The 23,179-nt window shown below is 37.1% G+C and overlaps 1 protein-coding gene across 9 annotated transcripts in view; it reads left to right on the top strand.

Moving 5' to 3' along the window:
* Window positions 1-23,179, top strand: part of NFIB (nuclear factor I B) — a 587,047-nt gene that overhangs the window by 178,409 nt on the left and 385,459 nt on the right. For 8 of the 9 annotated variants that reach the window (XM_081802991.1, XM_081802992.1, XM_081802995.1 and 5 more), the window contains 2 exons: window positions 14,723-14,857; window positions 18,700-18,884. The exons of the other annotated variant lie outside the window; for it this stretch is intronic. In XM_081802991.1, the coding sequence (XP_081659117.1) occupies window positions 14,723-14,857; window positions 18,700-18,884 (320 nt within the window). The remainder of the gene's footprint in view (window positions 1-14,722; window positions 14,858-18,699; window positions 18,885-23,179) is intronic. 9 annotated transcript variants of the gene reach the window in all.

The following is a 23,179-nucleotide window of genomic DNA, read 5'->3' as shown; positions in this document are numbered from 1 at the left end:
AAATGTCTGTAGAAATATGGGAGCTGGGTGAATGAGCAGCTTTTACAAATAGTTGAATAACTACTATCTGGGAGTTACTAACATCAAATGAAGCCCTAGAAAATGACAAGGCAAATGCTTAGTAATCTTCCTGGAAGAATTTTTAAGCCCCCTTTGGGAACCAGAGAGAACACCAACAATTCCTTACATTCTTAAGGTTTGTATCACAAGGATTAAATGTCAAATGTTCAAATATCAAATTTTGAGCCAGACAAAATCAGAGATACAAGTGATTTTGTTGAATAAATGTGAAGAAATGGCTTGAATTTAATGTTGAAGTACAATTTTTAAGGCTTGTGTTTTTGTTGTTGTTGTTTAGCCTATTATTGAAAATATCAAAAGTGAACGATTTACAGTTCCTGCCAAACTTTCCATGAACCTCTCCATGTATCACGATGCCACTGGAGAGCAAACTCCAAGGATGCCTTTAACATAGTGTATTTCATTTTCTTTAGCTACACCGCTATAGTTGAAAAGTCACAACAGGAGCATCCTTCAAACAGAAAGGAAAACAATAAATTATTGGTGAAAGCTTTCGTCAGAATTCCTCACATTGCTTACTAATTAATAGAAGCTTTCGTTCCTTTCATGCGTTTTAACCAGGAAGAGCATTTTGGATGGGGCAAACCTGGGTCCATGTTAGAAGGACCAAGACTACTTAGGCTATTTCTGTGCTCTGGAGACTTCATGACTTGAAAATGTAGCATTTTGCAGAAAAACCACAATGGATAATTAGTTTGAAAAAATAACAGCTTGCTATTTAATGCTGGGTCTCTAGATTGATAGAACACAGCCTAAAATAGGAAAGTGGAAGGCCCATGGGAGACAGTGTACTTCAGTATAAAAGCGTGCCACACAAAGTTTCTTAGAGTGGTAAAAGATTTATTTCAAACACTTTTACACATTGATGTCATGTTTAAGTTTATTTTGAAGTAGGTTAGAAAGCCAGTTTCTTTTGAGTGACTATATGACGAGTATCTCACACAGTAGGAGATTGATTTTTCAGAGATAGAACACAGATTATTAGAACATTTAGCAGGATGTGGTTCAGGCTCCTCATTTTATACAGCTAAGCAATCTGAGGATCAGTGAGGGGCTGTCTTGTCCAAAGTGTCCAGATAATGAATAGCAGAGCTGAGGTCGTCTTTTTTAAAGGCTGATTTTTTTCCCCCATTATCCTGCAACCCATCTAGAGAAGAAATATATAAACTTACCTATTTAGGGAGAAACGGAGAAATAGGAAAATTTGAATACTGCTTAACATGTTCTGGCAGATGGACAATTTTTCCATGGAATTTCATGAGTCTGTTAGATCTTGTGGAACTTAAAATGGGAGTGTAGAGGTGATTTTGTGAGTTTTCAGGGTTCTGGAAGAATTGTCAAAACAAAATTTTGAGATGGTAAAATGTATATCTGCTTTTAAAAAAAAAATCTCTTAATTTTAGTGTCATGATTAGAAGTTTTGGAACTAAAAAAAAAATTGAAGCTATGAGTGCTTGTGATAGATAATTGTGGAGAAGAGCTTTGGATTGAATGTTTAAGCATAATGTTTTAAAAGCTTTTTTGTTATGGAAAATGTTAAAGCAGAGAGCAAGCATCATAAAGTGAACTTGCATGTGCCCAGCTTTAAACTGTCATCAACATTTTGCCAATCTTATTGCATTTACTGTCTCTCAGTTTTTTGAGATTTGCTTAAAAGTAAATCCCAGACATTATGTCATTTTACTTATAAATACTTCTAAGTGTTTCTTATAGACAATGACTTTTATTTTTAACACAACCCCAAGACTATTATCAATGTAACAAACATGACAATAATTTCTTAATATTACCTAATATATATTCCATGTTCAGATTCCCCAGAATATCTTATAGGCTATTTTGTTTCAGTGAGGATCCCAAATGGTCCATTTACCATATTTGTATTTTCAGCCTTTTTTTTTTAACCTATAATAGTTATAGTAACTGTTTTTCTTTATTAACTATTTTTATAGTAACTCCTTTTTGTATGTCATTTATTTGTTGAAGGAACCACAGAAATTTAAAATTTTTGTTCAATTAGTACATATAAATGAGGGAAACCAGATCCCCCTGCCATTTGTGGCTATCATTTATTGAGCACTTACTACCCTTGAGGGCTGGGCCAAGACTTTGTATTTTGCTTTTCAACCCTATTAAAAATAACATTTTATAGTTCATTAAACTAATCACGACAGTGATTAAGAAATTTGACATAAATCACACAGATGATAAGTAGCAGAGGTAGAATGGGAACACTTGTTCGTTTAGCTGTAGAACCCGTACTATACACACTGCCTTCCAAACAAGTCATTGTGATACGATCTGCAAACTAGTTTCAAAACCTCTATCATGTTTTTCCTCCCCCTAATGTATGAAACTTAAATACAGATAAATGCACAATAATATCAGAAGGGTTCATGGACTCCAGGGATTCATGAGTGCAGTCCTTGGACTGGACTCACGTTAAGAATCTCATTTCCATTTAATACTGACCTGTTGTTAATAAACAATCTTAAAGTCTTGAGGCGTCTGGCTGGCTCAGTTGATAAAGCACGTGACTCTTGATCTCGGGATCATGAGTTCAACCCCCACATTGGTCCTACAGCTTACCTTAAAAAAAAAAAAAATAGAAATAGGATAAAAATAAATAAATAACCCTAAAGTCTAGAATATCATATATAAATATATGTGATATATAAATACATAATGATATATGATATATATAAATATATGTGGTATATGATATATATAAATATGTGATATATGAAAAAATATAATATATAAATATATATAATGGTTCTGTTTCAATTTTTTGCCTTATGCTTGGAGCACTATAATGGTGACCAGGAAACTCCAAGTACTAGTGTGGCCTTAAACAAACACACTTAATTTCAGTAAATTTTGAATTTTCTCATCTGTAAAATAACAAGAGTTGAAGACTAAGGTCCCTTCATGTCCAAAATTCTAGATTTTAAATTAACTGAATCAAAGAATTTTTAAATCTTCAGCTACTTGAGTCTTTAAGCTTTCATTAACATGGCTCTCTTTGAAAATTCAGAAAGTTTTCCGATTCCTAATTTTTTTTTAAATGTTTATTTTTAATACTCTCTTTGGATAACGCAATAATTGGGCTGTTTATGTGCTTGGAGGCACCATATGTTTTGCTAGCTGAGGAATGTGCAGCTCTTCAAAATACATGTCCTGTCCTGGTACAACAAATGATTGATAGAGATTGAGTTATTATAACAGAACCTTGTTATGGGATCAGTGTCTCCTACTTTGAAAATAAATGACTCAGCCAGACGGCAACATTTATTTTCTCTAAATGACTAGGGATGTAGCAATAGGAGACCATTATCCTGTGACAATATTCTGTTTCATTGACATTATCTCACAAATGTAATTGGTCCATTACTAAATAGAGGTTTTGTTACTGATCAATTTCACGTGATTTCTAAAACCATTAGGATAATAAATATGCCATCATAGTAATTTCATTGACAGAATGTTCTTTTTTTCTTCATTTACATTTGTTAGAGGAAAAATATAGATTTAGGTTGAACTTAAACACTACGATTTATACCGGTTTTGACTACTTTTCCATTAAGAGAAATAGAATATTGTGCTGAGTAATCATATTTGCATTGAGCTGCTGAACTAACGACCTTAACATTTTCGTGATTTTTTTCTCTACCACACTAAACCACATCAAATCATAATTGTTCCTAAGCAATTAGTTTACTACCTCAATTTAATGATTTTATTTGAAATAAGTTCCAGATCATTTCTAGGACTTTCCTGTAAATCCACTAAAGTAACACATCAGTTAAGTCAACCCTAACCATTACCAGCATGGATAATAACAGCATTAGTAACAACAGAAACCTTGAGATGTCTTGTAGCATAAATGTTTCTAAATGCATGGCTTTTCCCCAAATGTTCTCCTCTAAAATCTCATCTGTAATCTTGTTAAATTAGAACTCTTCCAGTATCTTTCTGACTTTTACAGTTAAGGTTACGGTATTGATTTTATTTTATAGTCCATGGCTCTCAGATGCTTAACACTAATAAGCCTCTATAGCCAAGAGGTTTTCCCCAGAGGCATGGTGAATAGCAGCTATTGACCTATGCCAATACTTAATAAGGGACTAAAATATACTCCAAATACTGCATAATTGTGTGGTGTTTTTCCTCCTTTCAAATGAGGTTTTCTGACATTACTCAAGACACTTCGTCATTGTCTGTCTGTTAAAATGAAATTGCTTAATGGACAAAAGCATTTTGAAGTTTTTAAAAAGCAGTTTTCATTTAGTCAGTATTTATTCTTTTAGCACTGTTCTTCATTATTCAAAGGGTTTTTTTTTTTTCTTCTTTTTTTGATGTCTCAGGAAGGTGTTTGTGAGCTTCAAAGGGGTTTGAGCTTTAACTTTGTATTGGGTGTAGGTGTAGCCTGGAGACTTTTTTTTTTTTTTAATAGAGATGTGATATAGACTTGTAGTAACATGCAGCTTACTGTGCTTGGGTTGAAATATACAATAGAGAGAGCCTTAAACTATCACAAATGTTTTAAATTGCTGAAGAATACAGTAATATGCACAAGTGTAGTTAAGATTAAATAACTCAGTGATTAAAGTAAGAATTTTCACTTATTTAACATGAAGGCTACCATATTTTCTCCTTTAAAAAAAGAACTGATTTCATTTAAAAAAAAAAAAGATTGAAAAATTTAATTGAAGATGCTATCTTATCTCCTCTTAACATAGCTTGCCGTTTTTCAGAGTTATTTTAGAGTGTGATAAATGTAAATATCTATATATGGAGATACTTTCTTAACATGGCAGCTAATTATTTTTTTGAATCATCTGGCATCATGATGAAACTACTGTAGTGGGATTAAGTCCATATGTCTTGTCATAACATTCAGAGCTTTTTGTTAACTTGGAGTGTGTAGGAAGGACTTATTCACATTTGCCACACAATCATAAAATTTTACATCTAGAAGAGTCTTAGAAACAGATATTCAGATACTCTCTTTTCTTCACTTGTATTCTCAAAAATAACACTGTTTTGCCTTTAGCCAACTAAATAGCAAATGTTACATTTAAGCGTTTCATTGTATATTTTTGCAACATCCATTACCTAAGACCAATAAGGCATTTCCTTACTTTAAGAAGGAAATAACTAAGAGGCACCTGGGTGTCTCAGTCGGTTAAGTGTCTGCCTTCAGCTCAGGTCATGATCCCAGGGTCCTGGGATCGAGCCCCACATCCGGCTCCTTGCTCAGCGGGAAGTCTAATTCTCCTCTCTCTCTGTCCCTCTCCCCGCTCGTGCTCTTTCTCTCTCTCTCAAATAAAAATCCTAAAAAAAAAAAAGAAGAAGGAAATAACAAGTAATATAACAAGATCCAACACTCTCCCCCCATTTATAATACTCTGTGGAGCACAGGTAGTATTCCCCCCCAAATATATATTTTACCTTTTTTTTTTTTAATTGTAACAGTAAAATTATTTATGGGAGTTTTGGAAAAACAAACTGTCAAATATATAAAGAAAATAAAAATCACCTATAATCCTACTACATAGATTTTTATAATATAATGGCATTTTACCATGTCATTGAATTTCTGCTTTATGATGGCTACATAATATGCCACCCTTTGCCTAAACTACACACTTTTAAATGTCTACTTTGCTTATGGATGTGTAAGTAGTTGGCAAGGTTTTATATACTAAAGACACAGTCATCATCACCTTATGGGGATCCTTGTGCTTAAGCCTGAGTATTGTGTCTAGTTCTACTCGCTGTCCCCAAACCTAGCAGACAGTCAATGAAATTATGTTAAAGGAATAAATACATCCCTACTGCAGAATTACTGAGTTAAACGTTGTCCATTTCTAAGGCTGTTGACAAATTATTGGTACAGAATCTAGGAGGGTCTCATGAATTTGCATTCCCACTAGCGGTGCCTGGGGGGTTTAACTCCACTGTCGTATCCATAATATTTAAATGTAGCACATGGCTCTATAAGCAATATCTATCTATCTATCTATCTATCTATCTATCTATTTATCTATCTATCATCTATTTATCTATCTATCTATCTATCTATCTATCTATCTATCTATCTGTTTTTAAGTAGGCTCCATGCCCAGCGTGGAGCCCAGTGCAGGGCTTGAACTCACAACCCTGAGATCAAGACCTGAGCTGAGATGAAGAGTCAAGACCTTTAACCGACTGAGCCACCCAGATTCCCCTCTATAAGCAATTTTTAAACATCTCCCCTGAAATAAAAACAGTGTCTCCATGGCTTTTTGACTCTACCCAAGCACCTCTTTTTTGTCATTTATATTTCATTGAAACCATTGTGCATCACATCACATTCTCCTCCCGTGAGCCAGGATAACTCTCTTTTATTGTGGAAAAAAAAATGGGGACATGGAGATGGTACCTCCCACAGGGATGATATAAAGCTTTCAAGGTAAAGGTATAGCCCACAGGCTCTGTGTCCTTTCTTCCGCTCCAGGACACATTCCCTCAGGCCACGTCCCAGCTGGCTCTCCTTTATCTGTAGGTAGAACTTGTGAAGGCAAGGATCCCCTTGGTTCTCCACAGGGAAACAAGAGAAATAAGTACTTCAGGGCTTTGGGCTGGAATCTCCTAGGCTTGATAATTGCAGTATTTTACATAAAGTTTATAGGATTATAAATAACCTCTGAACTTCCCTCTCCTCTTCCTGATTTTACCCCCAGGCAAAAACAGAGGAAGAGAATCCTTGGTCTCTGGGAGCATTCAGTTGGCAGATCCCTGTTCCTTGCCTTCTCCTTGTCCTCTGGGCACAGGGCCCAAGCCGTTTCCTTCTCTCAGGACTGACTTGAGATTTATGGTCTGATGTGAAAGTATCAGATTTCCAGCTCCTGAACTGATCCCATACCCTAGATGTGGTAGCTTCTCATTTATTACAAACAGCGTTATTATTTTATGCAGCTAGCTTGTTCCTTTCTCATGTTGTCTTCTAGCTGCCACCCTTGCATTTTAATGGACAGCAGAGATTCCCATTTAGCTGAAGTTCGGTTTTGACCACAAGTGTTTTGTGTTTCTTGACAGAGTTTCAGCAGAGTGTTGGGATGTGTTGACCACCTTTGCCTCATCCAGCAGTGGATTTGGTCTCCCTCTCTGAGGAGACTTCCTGTCTCCTCAGAAACTCTAGAAAAAAAGATCTATGAAAAAAATCTGTTAAAAAAAAAAAAAAGGAAACCTAGAAAGCTATGAGAGGTCTTACCTGGGTAAGACTCGTCAGTATAACATAATCTTGTCAAATTTTAGTCATGGGACTATCGAAACTGTTACCACATATGCACTTCTTTGGTCTCTGTCCTGCTCATCACAAAAGGTCAAGGGTAACAGAAGCTTCCCTGTTGCTGTTTTCATTGCACCTTGAGTTTTCTTCTGCAAAAAAAAAAAAGAATCCTGTAACATCTGCTCAGCAGCTTGATAATGTAAAAAATAAAGAAGGCATTTTTAACAATGATGGCTCTTTAAGCACTTCATAGTAAAACATACCTTTTTTTTTTTTTAATATTTTATTTATTTATTTGAGAGAGAGAGAATGAGAGACAGAGAGCATGAGAGGGAGGAGGGTCAGAGGGAGACGCAGACTCCCCGCCGAGCAGGGAGCCCGATGCGGGACTCGATCCCGGGACTCTAGGATCATGACCTGAGCCGAAGGCAGTCGCTTAACCAACTGAGCCACCCAGGCGCCCCAATAGTAAAACATACCTTAACCTTAAATACTGGAAACCAAGAGAAGCCAGCAAATGATAACTTGTACCTCGAGGGTTCATTTGGACTTGTATACAAGCATGGTGTATAAATAAGAAAGACAACTTAGGAATACGGAAAGGATTGGACTGTTAAAATATTTTGAGAGAATTTGCTTCTTTGTTAACTAGATAGAAATATGTTTTTCTAGGGCGCCTGAGTGGCTCAGTCGGTTAAGCGTCTGCCTTCGGCTCAGGTCATGATCCCAGGGTCCTGGGATCGAGTCCCACATCGGGCTCCCTGCTCAGCGGGAAGCCTGCTTCTCTCTCTCCCACTCCCCCTGCTTGTGTTCCCTCTCTCACTGTGTCTCTCTCTGTCAAAAAAAAAAAAAAAGAAATATGTTTTTCTAAATTATAGGAATGGCACAGTTAATATATTTTTTTTTTAATTTTTTTTTTAAAGATTATTTATTTATTTATTTATTTGAGAGAGAGAGTGAGAGAGAGAGAGAGAGAGCACATGAGAGTGGGGAGGGTCAGAGGGAGAAGCAGACTCCCCGCCGAGCAGGGAGCCCGATGCGGGACTCGATCCCGGGACTCCAGGATCATGACCTGAGCCGAAGGCAGTCGCCCAACCAACTGAGCCACCCAGGCGCCCACAGTTAATATATTTTAATTTAGTGTTATACCATGCTGAAATTAATAGCTTCCAGAAATTCAAGAACTCTTGTGTGCTCTTACATAATTGATTCAAAATAAAATAGTTGTAAACCATAAGTGTCATTGTAGGGAAGAAGAATAGACATTTTTTTTTTAAAGAAAATTATGTGTTTTCTATGTAGGTGATAGAAATTCGATTTGTAACCTCAATCTACTCAAGAATATTGGAAAAGCTAACATATTGCTCTACTCTATGTGAAAAAGGAGCAGGTGACCCAGACAGGCAGGTGTCAAGGTGGCTGTTTGAGCTTGCCCTAGATCACTAGTTGACTTCAGTGAAGTTCTACTAACAGGTGGCTAACTGATTGGAGTGCTATGTGACATTTATCCCGGGAGCGACTTGGATGACAGGCTGTTACAGACTGAGGAAGGGGTCTTTGCTTTGATGAAGAAATTGCCAAAACTCATGTCTCATTAGTGTTTCCTAAGGTTCTTTGGAAGTGAACAACAGTTTAATTAAGGGCTGACGTAAACACGTTTCTGCACACTTTCCCTGCAGCATTTTATCACATTAGAATTGATCAAAATTGTTGCCTTGGGCTGACTTGAACAGATATACATCTGGAGCGCCATTTGTGCAAGCTGCTGATGAGTCGAGTGCATACGCTGTGTTTCACAGCAACGTTCTTCCTTTGTAGATGAAATTACCTTGTTGGGAGATGAGTTGATCTAACTCTTTATTTGCTCAAGCCTTTATCTCTTTGAAGTGATGCTATGAAATGAATGACACATCAGGGCTTAGGATATATGTATGTCCCAGTGCCAAAAAATTATACTATGGCTAGTAAAAATTATGGGATGACTTGATTTTGCAAAATACTTATTTAAAGCTATGCTTGGATCTAATTGAACCAACTTATATAAGTTGAACTTTTTCCTACATAGTAATCTTTTATTATGTATTTAACTTCACGATTGGTGACTAAAGCCATAGCTAATTGTCCAATTATAAATCTAAACATGGGTATAGACAATGAAGAATAGCACCATCAGTGTGAACCTTCCTTTGTTTTTTTAAATTAGCCTCGCTGACTTCTGTCATGAAGAAGAATCTTCTCTACAGTCTAATGTCACAATTGCAATAAATGAAGTTTTGTATTTGTGTTTGTAATATCCGTCCTCTCTGCTGAGCTGTAAGCATCACCAAGTCAGGGAGCAGGTGGTCTTATTTAACATCTTGAACTTGAGGCCTTGCCGTAGCTTCTCACACTTACTAGAAACGCAGTGACTGATTTTGTTTTCACTTTTTGCTCTACATTCAGTTACTTCTCATCTGGTGGTCTCTGCTCATGCAACCATGCATTTTACTATATACCGACTGGTTATTTTATTCATCTTATATACCAGTTATCAGTTCACCATCTAGCTGCTTTCATATGCAAGAGATTCTAAGATAAACTGCCTCGACAGCATCTGTTCTACCTTTTCTACTGTCTTTCGGTGCAAGATTTTTAAAAATTCTCTTCCTGAGCATGTTTTTCCAGCCTCCATATGTCTTTGCATCTTTAATAAAATCATCTTCTGTAGGAGATAAGCCATCAGTCAGCTCAAACACACACACACACACACACACACTCACTCACTCACTCACTCTATGGATAGAACAAGTACAAAATAATAATTAAAAAAAAATCCGTCAGATAATATCAGACACAAACACAAGATCATTAAGGAAATCTAGACCTCCACAGTCCCAAGAGGGAATGCTTAAAGAGAAAATAAATCAAGTTGGTTCAGTGGATAAAATACTGTTCTATAGCTGGAATAAGAAGTAGAAAGACATCATTTTCTAGCCCAAGGGAATGTCATCTGCAAAGGAAGAGTTAGAAGCACATTCCTCCTGGTTCCCTCCTCCTCCAAGAGGCCATAAGTAAATGAATTTAGCTAAAGCTTAAATAAAATGGAATGATAAGGAAAAGAAAAATATGATACCATCATAGATCTTAATGTGAGGAAGATATTGTTTGAAGGAGAGGATTTCCTTCCTCCTTCTCCTTCCTTCCTCCTGGAAGGAGACTAGACAGGAAATTTTTGATTTAACCAGGTACAAGCAAAAAGCACTGAGTGGAAGCTACAAGAAACAGAAAAACAATAGAGAGCTTTTGGAAAGCATTTCCCTCCTGAGATCAATTCATTTATAAATTATTACTTTCCAAATCAAATTTAAATGTCTTTGTCTGATGGCAAGCCCTCACTGACTTTGCTTCTTTCTCATGCACCACCAACTACTCCTGCCTCCTTCCCACCACTAGAAACACGGGCTAATCCTTTTCTTATCATCTTGCTTCTCTTGCCAACTTCTTTATTTCATGTATTATTCAACATATGCATTATTATGTTTGTATTATTATTCAACTTATTATATATTTATATATTATTCCGCTTTATTTTATTTAACTTATTTTCAACTTAATCTTTTTATGTATTATTCTTCCGGCTTGAGGGACAATACACTGTGAAAAGCATGACATTTGTTTTTTTCCACAGAAAGGTCACAAACCATCTCTCCTATATATTCATTCCTCAAACATTTTTTTTTTATTTCTGTAGCATAGAAGTGCATTAAAAATAGAAACAGTATCATTTTTCAGTTTGGCATGAGGTCTACTAGACTGCAGACATGCAAAATAAAATTAAAATCAAAACAATACGAGTTTGATTCATGATTAAAATGTAATAGCTAGAAACTCTACCCTTCCTCCTCCTAGATAGTTGACATTTTATTTTTATTCTTTCTCCGTTGCAGTGAGTTTTTTTTCCTGTGACCGTGGTGGGGAGGGGGTCACTTTGTGTCCCCGGCACACTTGGCGTATGCCTTGCACAGGCTGGGTACCAGTATATCTTCACTGGCTGTTGGGCCCAAAAATAATTTCATCGAGTGGGAAGACAATGGCGGTCAAGTCCACTTTCTGCACTATCATTCTTTATCTGTTCCTAAAGAAGTAGTTTCAGTATGGATGGTGGACCTTCTCATTCTTATTTTTACTGTTGTAAGTTCACTTGACTGTTTGAGAAGACAATTTGTGGTCCCTTTTACAACTTGAAGAGTGAATTTTAATTTGTTTCTGCTGTGTTGGCCTCTGTAATTCCTTTGTGTTTTCTGAACACGAAGGTACCATTATTATTTGGTCCATGCCTAACGAGAACCCAAACAATAAATGGACCTGTAATAATTACCCAGGAAAGCCAAGTGCATTATTTTGAGTAAGAAAATGCAAAGGCTTCATTTCTCAAAAATGACGTCATCACCCATCTTCTTGAACTGCTGGACAAACACCCTTGATTTATGTGCTCTTTGCAGAAAGTGACTCAGGTGAATCCTGCTACGTTTAATGAAAATTTGGAAACAGTTACAGTATTTGCAATAGCCTTGATGGAACGTCCCCAGAAATGACAGAACTAGAATAACATTCATTCTGCTTCCCAAGCTCTGGTCATATTTCATTGTTTTTCAGTCATGTACAGTAAATGCTCTATTACTCATTCAGGGAGTCTTTTTTTTTTTTTTTTTAAGATTTATTTGTTTATTTGACAGAGAGACAGAGAGAGAAAGAGAGCATGCAAGCGGGGGGAGGGGCAGAGGGCGAAGATCCCCAGACTCCCCACTGAGCATGCAGCCCAACGAAGGGACTTGATCTCATGACCCTGAGATCATGACCTGACCTTGAAACCAAGGGTTGGACACTTAACTAACTTAGCCACCCAGGCGCCCCTCTGTATGGAGTCTTTAGAAACTGATTACACTGGTTAATTTTATTTTGAGATCTGTATTTAAGCACAGGTAGAGCATAAGAGTGTCAGTAGATTTCTTTTCCTAATAGTTAATTTTAAATTAAAAATTTGGAATAGAAACATTACTTTATCTGCAAAATGAGGGTTGGAATAAAGGTTCTTTCCACTCCTAAAGACCTAGATGTCTGTGATTAGCTTCTAGCAGGCCAAAACCTATATTTGTAGTGTTACCTTTTAAAATCACATAGCTCTAAGTGAAATTAAGTATTAGTTTTGACATTTTGAAGGTACCTTAGCTGAAATGAACTTTTTTTGGTCTGTTTTTAAATGGTATCAACATTTTTTCTCTTCTTTTGTAGCAGCATTAATTGCTGTGGTTTCGTTAGCAATTTCCTTTCATTTTTTCTTTTTGAGAAAGATACAAGGAAATCGTTCACCAATGCATCAAAGTTCTGATAGGTTAGTGACAGCCAGCTAGTCACAAATTATAGCTACAGATACACCTGTCATTTTTTGTGGACTATGATGTCTACTGTTTTAACAGTAGCATATCCATTCTTTAAGTGCCAATGTGCTGAAAACACATATTTAATTTTATTGGATGCTTTTACCAGAGCTTATGTAATTTTTCAAATGGTAAATCATAATGATAACTAGTTTCTTATATTAATAGCACCATAAAATTTTTTTTAAAAACAGCACGTGAGGTCTTTTTCTCTTGTTAAAAAAATTAAAAATGAATATTATATATATGCATATGTATCTAATATGATGAAGTTTTAGGTTTTTAAAAAAATAACTTCTTTTTTTAGAGCTACAAATTGAAATATTTATAAGTGAAATACTGTGCTGTCTGCAATTTGCTTCAAAGTGAAAAGGGGGGTGGGGGAGCATAGATGGGGTAAAGGTGAAATAAGGTTGGCTATGCGTTGATAATTGTGGTAGTGTTATCTACCATAGCAATTTCACACTGTTTTATAGTTCCTTTTTAGCACATGTGTATCCCCTCCCTAGTTTTTAAATTTTTTAGAGGCTGGGGATGCCTGGGTGGCTCAGTAGGTTAAGCCTCTGCCTTCACCTCAGGTCGTGATCCCAGGGTCCTGGGATCGAGTCCCGCATCGGGCTCCCTGCTCGGTGGGGAGCCTGCTTCTCCCTCTGCCTGCCGCTCCTCCTGCTTGTGTTCTTTCTATCTCTCTCTGGCAAATAAATAAATAAAATCTTAAAAAAAAAAAAGTTTTGTAGAGGCTGAAACTTAATCTAGTTCACCATTGTGTCTCCAGCAACTAGTGTAGTGTCTGGCATAAATTAAGCCTTCAAGAAATATTTATGGAAGGATGTATTAATAAATCTGTCTTCTCAAGCGGTCTCCATGATTGCTGTCTCCATTTTGGCTAACTCATCCTCCATGTACTTTCGAGAGGGACGGCCTTAAACTATAAATGTGTGATCATATTTTGCTCATCAGTAGCACTCCCCGATCAGGGCAGACATTCAGATATTTATACACAAAGTCCATGGCCCCTCATTGTGTGGGTCCTGCCAGCTACTTGCTCCCTCATTCATCACTTCATCACTTCACCACTCCACAGACTACTTGTACCACTTGTTTTCTATGCTCCATTCTCCAGAACATTTCCTCTCTCTGGGAGTGTCATCCCCATCCACATTTTAAACATGGCACCACTGAGGCATCTTCCTTAACCTGGGGAGGCTGAGGTGGTCACTGCCCTTGTGCAGCAAAACCAGCAAACACCACAACACAACACCCCTGCTTTCAACACGCTTCCTCCCTCTCAACTGTTGACAGCCATTTTCTTATCATTTTCATCTTCACTGACAGTGAGTATCCCTATAGCAGTTACTTTGTATTTTTCGTAACATCCTCACTTTACCTGGCAAATAGAGGACACCAATAAATACTTGCAGAATGAGCAAATTAAGGAATGTACTTTTTGTTAAACAAGTAATGAGTTTTCCATAGAAGATGTGAAATCAATGATAGACTTACCAGTGGTCCCAAAAGTTGTTTTTCACATTTGCACCAGGTTTTCTTCTGTTTTTTTCCACAGTGTAGTCAGCAGGTCGAAAGACAAACCCCTGAATCGTATAAATCTAAGAATGAAATGCTGAGGTAAAAACGACCTTGATGTGAACCAAGGTGCCAAAGGAAACATGATACTTAGTTTTTCAAAAGTTTAAGATTTATTTAGTAGGAGAGATAATTCCAATGATAATTTTAATAAAGCCTTGGGTTAACTTCAGTGGAGATTGTTTCTGACAGATATTTCAAATCTCCAACATAACTGGGTCTTTGACCCTCAGTACATATTTTGTAGAAGAGCCCAAGTACAGAAATAATGAAATGTTGGAAAATGAGATCTCTTGTTATATTAACGTGAACTTCATAGCTGAAGAAAGTCATAAAGTTTGGGTTCTCCCCTCTTCCTTTGCAGATATGTCTTCTCCGACTACTATGAAGAAGCCCGAAAAGCCACTGTTCAGCTCTACATCTCCGCAAGATTCTTCCCCAAGATTGAGCACTTTCCCCCAGCACCATCATCCCGGAATACCTGGAGTTGCACACAGTGGTGAGGAGTTTCAAGCACAAAGGAGAAGTGTCCCCCTTGTTTGCAGAGCTCACTCTCAGGGATGGAGCAAGAGTTTTACTTAGAGCTGCAGGGCCATATTCTCTCAGCCAAAAAAGGGAGGGTCGTGATCCAATCAAATATTTTTTTTCTAACCAATATATGAGAAAAGAGTTCCAAAGCATTCACTTAAATAACATTTGTGAATGTATTTTTAATTGCCTTTATTGGAAAGATCACAATCCCAAGAAATTAGAAGATATGGGATACATAGTTATCTTAACTGTAGCTTCAGGATTGGTCCCCATTCTATATATTTGACTAAAGAAAGACAGAATTTCAAGTGTGTTGTTGAGTTTGGGGTATTTCCAGAGGCATTAAGATATACAGACACTATTTCCAGAGATGTTATTTTCTATACAAAAATCAATAATTACTTATTTAGGAGTGAAATTAATCAGAAAAATAAAAGAGGTTCTTTGACAATTTTTTCGGTGCACAAATAAGTGTGGGCTAGTACACTTGATATTATGTCTAATATCTTAATTTACATAAGAAAAATAATACAGTATTTCACATTTATACTTTAAAGAACAATTAAACTAAATCCCCTTTCAAAACTTAAAAGTGAGATATAATTAATAAACAATACTGTATACTTTCTACCTATTATTCTTGAGCCCTAGAAAGGAGTATACTGAATTTTTGGTGGAGAAAGTTTTGTATATAAATATGTTTGTAGCAATACTCTTATTGCTTTAAATTTATAGATAGGCAATTTTTTTTTCTTCCAACAAAATGAATCTGGTTTTTAAACCTTTACTCGAAGGATATAACTTCAGTTATAAAAAAAAGTCCTTAGCTTTGATCTCTAAGTGTATGTTGATATGTATCATTGCTATACTTTAAAAATGCATGGCCTTCACTAAGAAAAGTATAAAATTAAGAAAGGAGTATACAAATCAAATGTGCTATAAAATATTTATATTTGTATTGTTTGTACTGCTAGAATAGGTCAAAAAAATCGGTAACTATTTCATGGATCTGTAATGTTGAATATATTTGAGCAAAATTAACTTAGCAGTCAAATCATCCATGTATTATGACACCTGATTAAAATATTCAGATTTCTGACATTGGGAAAAAATGAAATAGTACACTTTTATATAATGAACCATGGAAACCTAGATAAGCTTTCCACCTTGGTCCTTCACCAGATACTTACTAGTATGTAATGTATTAGGGCCTATGGTAGGCACCTTGGTCATGAGACACAGTTTCCTTCCTTAAAGAGCTCATGGTCCAGCAGGGAGACAAGGGACCACATCAGCTAGGCATGAAATCTGAATAGGACTAGACACTTTGAAAAGGATTAGATGCCCGGAAGCGATGTGTTCTTCCCTGAAGTTTAGAGAGTGAGTTCGCCACAAGAAGGAAGAACAAGGCAGGAGGAAGGTTGTTTCAGACAGAGTGAACAGCCTGTTATCAGGAAAGGTCACTGCAGCAAGGAACTGCCATCTATCCAAGGATCCACAAATACCTCCGTGTGGCCGGGGAAGAGAGAGTGGCCAGACCTGAGGTCCATGAAGTGAGGCGGGGCGGGTTCCCTATAGCCCTTGAAGACCGTACAAACCCTTGAAGTTGCTGGGCTTTTATTCTGGAAGCAGTAGGGAGCCATTGAAAGATTTTAAGCAGAGAAGTGACTTGCTTGAGATGGCATTTTACAAAATTCATTCATATGAGACTATAAAGGCTGTATTGGAAGGAGCAAGACTGGAGGAAAGGAGACCGGAAGGCTTGGCATTAATGTAGGCAGGAAATACGTGTACATACATGTGTGCATGTATGAATTCTTTCATAATGAAGGGAAATGTCTTCTGCCTGTATTTTGCTTTTCCTATTTTCAAGGACTAGAATGACCTTTATTGATACGAAATAGCCATTTTTACTTTCAGTTTGAAATACTTCATTCTACTATCTTCTATCGGGCCAGCCACAGCTTCTGTGAGCACAGTACAAGGGATCCCAGAGCCTGAGCCCTGATTTGATATGTGCCGGTTCCATTGAACAAAGATCTCTTCCAAAACTACTGGGGCCACACTGATCTCAAGCCCAGGGGGACCAAGATGGAGCTGCGTATATATTCTTCAAGGGTTTGTGACAGATGTAGGCAAAGACCATGGTTACATGGTGTTCATTTAGCTGAGATTAAGAGCACTTCAACACCAAGTTAAAAAGATGCCAAACTTAACTTAGGTGTTTGCATCTCCTTAAATTATACTTTCAAATGTGTATATTTCTTCAACAAAGTAGTATGTCAAAAAGGAGTTTCGTTTGAAGAAACATGTAATTGTTCTCTGAAATGCATCCCTTTGACAGAGGATGCACACACTTCAGTGTGTGGAAAGATCACGCGAGGCACTTGTTTAAACTGTACTTTCTGGTGCCTTACCCCTGGGGGGAGTCAAGATCCAGTAGTCTGTGTTTAGGCCCAGGAATCTGCATTGTAACAACAATCCAGAGGATCCCGAGTGACCCGGACATTCAGGAAACAAAGTTGCGACCATAAAATTGAATTTATGATTCTTTGCTGAGATACATTCTTAATTTCTCGTATTTTCTGAAAAAAGCTTTCTTTGGGGAAGATAAGTAATATCCCTTTAAAAGTATATTATATATTTTTGCACATAATTACAAAGTTGGAGATAAGTTAGTCCAGATGATTTTCATTAATAGGTCATGGAAAGAATTTATTTTTCATATTGTTTGCTAAGTTGTCTCATAAAACACTAAACATTTATCATATGTAATTTCCTATGATTTGGATCAAAATATTAAATAGAAACAGACATTTAATCTTCATTTCTGCTTATACTTGTTGGTACTCTTAATTGTACTTACATGGTTATGTTCCTCAACATTATAGAGATAATGATTGTACAATTATATTCTTTCCCATTTTTGAACTTAAGGATTATATTTCAAAAACTAAACAATAAATTTTAGTCATACTGATGTTGAAAATTACAGCACAATTAAACATTGTCTACATCGCATATGTTTTATATATTATTTCCCTTTTATATATAAAATATGTGATTTATTGGTTAGTTAATATGCGTATATGAAAGTTTAAATTCACATTTCTGTGGGTTTTATTCTTGGTCTTATCTTAATAACATCTTTTAAGCTACATGTAATAAAAGAGTAGGAAGAAAAATAGTTACAGAATAGAGCTCTTTTGGTTTTGAAAGGAACATTTTCATTAGGAAAAAGAGTTCCCAGGCCCTACGTTCACATGTTCATAAGCATTTGTCCAATGATCAGGTAATTATTCAGCACATTATTGTTTCCTAATTACTGGCCTCTCTTTTAACCAACCACCCACTAGGACGTATAGGGAAAATGTTTATTTAAAATTGGAGTACACTTCTGTTTTGAATTTCAGTAGAAAGTCTGTGAGTGCCCCTGCCTTTTAATGAATGCTGTGAGTTGGTCTGGACTCAAGACACAAAGACTTTCTGATCAAAGATTGTATTCTGATGGGAAATAACTCTGCTTAAAGGAACATTTTATGGAATATTGGCTTAACCTATAAAAGAGAAACTTCCTTTGTCTAAGCATTCATAGAGCTGGAGAGCCAGATCGCTAGTTCCCCAGAGTGGGGTTGGGTCTGTGTGTTCTCCCTGTCGGTGTGGGCGAGGGAGTCCTGCAGGGGAGTGTGGGTCGGTCACGGGGAAGCGATGAGGAGCCGTCAGCGTGGCGGCCTCGCAGGGTCCTGGGGGGTGGGCCGGGGAAGAGGGCACCATGGCTGACATCAGTCTCCCCTTTTCTGTCCTGTGCAGTCATCTCGACTCGAACTCCGCCTCCACCCTCACCGCTGCCATTTCCAACACAAGCTATTCTTCCTCCAGCCCCATCGAGCTACTTTTCTCATCCAACAATCAGATATCCTCCCCACCTGAATCCTCAGGATACTCTGAAGAACTATGTACCTTCTTATGACCCATCCAGTCCGCAAACCAGCCAGGTAAAAATGAGAGAGCAAATGAGATTAGAGCCTAAGGGAGATGGCACAGGTCTGACTCTAAGACATGAAGCTTATTCAGACGGTATGTCTGGCAGAACATCAAGCTTTTGAAATCCATCTTCAGGAAGTTTCTTGGTGACTCAGTAAGTTTTTATTTAAAGGTGGCTGAATGACAGGTAGGAAGTGTCTTGCCCCAAAGGGGCACATTTGTGAAGACGTTTCTGGTTTGATGTTTTTGAATTTTCATTGACTGAAAAGAAAGTTTATGCAGAAAGTACATTGAAAAAAGCTCAGAGCTGGAGTTCACACCTCTGAAATACCTGGTTTAATGCAGAGACAAAGTGCTTATTTCAGGCAGGAGCAAGGTATGCGCTAAAATAAACACACACAAAAGAACTTACAGTTGTATTTATAGACCAACTATTAGGTATTAAAATAAGCTTTGGTAATGTAAACATTGTCAGTGTTTGATGACTACTTGAATATTCTTTGCACAGACATGACTACATTTAATAATGAGTGACATTACCAGAAGTGTCTTTTCTTTTTTCTTTCTTTCTCTCTCTCTCTCTCTCTTTTTTAAACATTGTGCAGTGGTTTTAGGGACTTTTATTGTGTAAGTGTAGTGACCCATGTGCCTTTCTCACTCCTTAAACATGTGGCTTCTTCTGTAGAGAGGTCACTTCATAGTGATTTGATACAAGAGGATTTTTCATGATCAAATAGATAGGCTTTGTACCAAAGCTGGTACAAATTGTAATATCCCAAATCTGTAATGTAGTTTTGATCTTAAGTTCTGGTATTTGGCATTGCTGCTTTACCTTCAAGACTCCTGCCCACTCATTATATCTTTTAATGCTCTGAGAGATTGTCATAAGCATTCTGTCATCAATGCTGTTCAGTTACTAAAATGCCAGTGAATAGTATGTGCTTATTAATTTAGAATTAACAAAGAAAAGATCTGAAAAAATCATTTTTGGTCGTAATTGTTAAAATGAAGCAAAATGGTCTTTTTTGAACGTTTTATTTTTAATAACAACATAGCCAGCACCATTTGGGTTACTTAAAAAGTTACCTGTACTTTTAGTTCTATTGACTAATAATACTAAACTAAATACGCCATTCTTGAGTTGTGACTTTGTAGTTAAACCATTTGTATTTTAGAAGAAAATGTTCAAATGGTATAGCACTTTTGACGACTATAATAAGAATTACTAAGTAAAACAGTGGGATCTTAATATATCAGTTTAGAAATAAAATTTGCTGTCAGATCGTGGATTCAAGAGTCTCAGTTCCATAGAGCATTTTGCTAGACTCAGCTGGGAACAGGGCGCACAAGGTCTGATTTTAATTTGTGTAGAATTTCCATGAATAACAAAGTCTAATTAAGACATCCATTAAAAGTCCTTAACGTTAATTCAGTGTGGAAAATCTTAGAGTTCCATTGGATTTTTTTTTTTAACTGATGTCTTAATTAGGCACTGTTAGGGGAAAAATTATGCAAATTAAAATCAGGCCCTTAGTGTTACGCATTTCTTTAATTATTCAGTGCTTGTTTTAGGTATATTTCCATTTCTTTATAAGTTAAGAGGGCATATTAGGTGATAATCTGCCTATATTGTTCTGCTTTTCTTCCTATTTTTAAGGTAAAGACCCAGCTTCTGAGAGAAGCATCTTACTTTCATCTCAATTTTAAAAAAAAAATCCCCTCTCAGGATTTTGTATAATAGGAGCAACATGCTAGCAGGGTAATCCTTTCCTAATCCCGTTCAACTTCATCTTCAGATGAGATGTCTCTCTTTTCATATCTATGGTGTGAAAGTTCATCTAACAGCCTTAAAAGAGAAGCTTTAGAGTATAGCTTCATCTGTTTGAACCAGTAAAAAACCCAAAAGGAATAACCCTCTCATTCTTCCAGACCCTGAATTCCAGAAAAGTTGTCTGTATCAGCTTGGGACCGACTTGCTTCATTGTCAGTTTTATTCTTTTTAAAATGAGAGAAATGTCTGTTGGTTCATGTCGATTCCATTCCAGTAGACAAAGCTTGCAGAATGGGCGAGGTAATATCAGATTCTGTGGCAGCATTTTCTTGACATTATTGTCATTCTTCTGTCCCGTGTTCTCAGGTAGGTCCTATCCAACTGTTTTGGTGAACACACTATACAGAAATGCTTTTTACTACCGAATGTACCACCAATGATAAAACGAAATCGCTCTTCTTTCTTTAGGAAGATACATAAAACAGTCTTTTGCAGTGTTCAGATAACCAGAAGCTGATGGTCTGCTTTAGAAAAAACTACTTTTTCCACTTGAAAGAAAATGCATCTTTTTTTTTTTTAAGATTTTATTTATTTATTTGAGACAGAGAGAATGAGAGAGAGAGAGAGCACATGAGAGGGGGGAGGGTCAGAGGGAGAAGCAGGCTCCCTGCCGAGCAGGGTGCCCAATGCGGGACTCGATCCAGGGACTCCAGGATCATGACCTGAGCCGAAAGCAGTCGCTTAACCAACTGAGCCACCCAGGCGCCCAAAAGAAAATGCATCTTTCTAGTACACTGCAGAATTGTTTTTATGGGCACATCATAGCTCCTTTGATTTTTAGCTCCAACTCAAAACCAATTAATTTGCATTTCAAAAGAGGACTCTTGACACTTACCTGTTTAGCTCTAAAATGGGGGGAAAAATGAGGGCTTGTTCACCTGTGGTCCACTATCCCTTCCCAGATTTCCTCCAGCCCTGCACTGATTTTGATTGCTAAGTCCAGCAACTGAGATGCCTCATCCTCCCCACAGCAATTTGGAGATTAATTGCTGGTGCACCGATTAGACTGAGACAATCATGCTATTCAGTGGATTATTTTAAATAAAATTAGTCAAAAGATATAACTCTCTCATAGGTTTCCATAGGGGGAAACTCTGGTCAATTTTCCTGACATAAAGTTAAATACTTAAAATTACTCATGATGAATAGGCAGGATATTCAAGAAGTCCATTTTCTTTATAGAATAAATAATGTGGCCTCTGAGGAGCCCAACCAAAGACTTAGTTCATGTCTGTGAGTTACAGTATTTAAGTGTTATTAGCTGTTCATCTTTTTGTCTAAAGAAATGTCTCCTGGTAATTTATGTGCAGGTATTTAGATAAATATTCTGCTTCATTGCATTCTTTGCCTTTAACAGTGCTGATTATAAAGACTAAATATTTGTGGAGAATATTCTCATGGCAAATTGTTATGTACACCATACAGTGGAGAATTCCAACATGAGTGTAATCAAAAATAACGTTCTCTGTCTAGAAAAATACATTCCAGTATTTTTTTTTTTTTTTTTCAAGCAGTGTACCCTTAGGATTTTTTCTCCTACCACAGATACTATTTTCATACCCGGGGCTAAAACTCAGATATTAATATCTTTTCTGTCATTGCCCTGGGGATTTTCTCAGTTGATTCCCACAAATGTCAACAATAATGTTTGGTGTAACTCTCCATGCCCAGCCATGGAGGAGTAACTTAAGTAACAAAGTATATTTGATTGCCCTCTGCTTTACTTAAGCACATTTTCTTTTTAAAAGATTTTATTTATTTATTTGACAGAGAGAGACCCAGCAAGAGGGAACACAAGCAGGGGGAGTGGGAGAGGGAGAAGCAGGCTCCCCGCTGATCAGGGAGCCCGATGCGGGGCTCGATCCCAGGACCCCGGGATCATGACCTGAGCCAGGGGCAGACGCTTAACGACTGAGTCTCCCAGCCGCCCCTGCTTCAGCACATTTTAATTGACTTTAGAAATCTTTTATTTGTAGCTGTAAAGTTAGGCCTAGTCCATCATTGTATATCATGGTGTGGACCTGAAATTTTAAATGCTTTAAATATCATTCTATCTGCTCGTATGAGTAAATCACCAAAAGTGAAGCGGAGATCCTTGAATCTAAATGGCTTGATGTGTGTGTCCGAGCGTCCCTGTGTGTGACGGAGAGCTAAGAGGTTTTGAACCAGAAGATGGGCCTTGACTATAAATGATGGAAACTATTGAGTTTGATGTGTTTGAGCTCCTAGATACCCTCGTCTTCTTTGTGTCAGTGATAGCATCATTAGGTGAGAATTGTGTTCTGAAAGCCCAAACAGACTCACTACAGAAAACGAAGAGCAGAGAAGAAGGAGGCATGGCTCAAATTCTCACTAGCTCAGGGAGGACTTACATTGTTGTCTTGGGCTCAGCATGTAAGTCTCCACTCGAGGCTTCGTGCTACTGAATGAAAGGATCAGTCTACCTGGCTCTCAGGGGTGTTGTAAAGATGAACT

Source organism: Leptonychotes weddellii, chromosome 14, assembly GCF_054177405.1.
Source record: "Leptonychotes weddellii isolate Sample4059 chromosome 14, ASM5417740v2, whole genome shotgun sequence".
NCBI lineage: Eukaryota > Metazoa > Chordata > Mammalia > Carnivora > Phocidae > Leptonychotes > Leptonychotes weddellii.
This window is presented reverse-complemented; position numbering and strand designations above follow the sequence as displayed.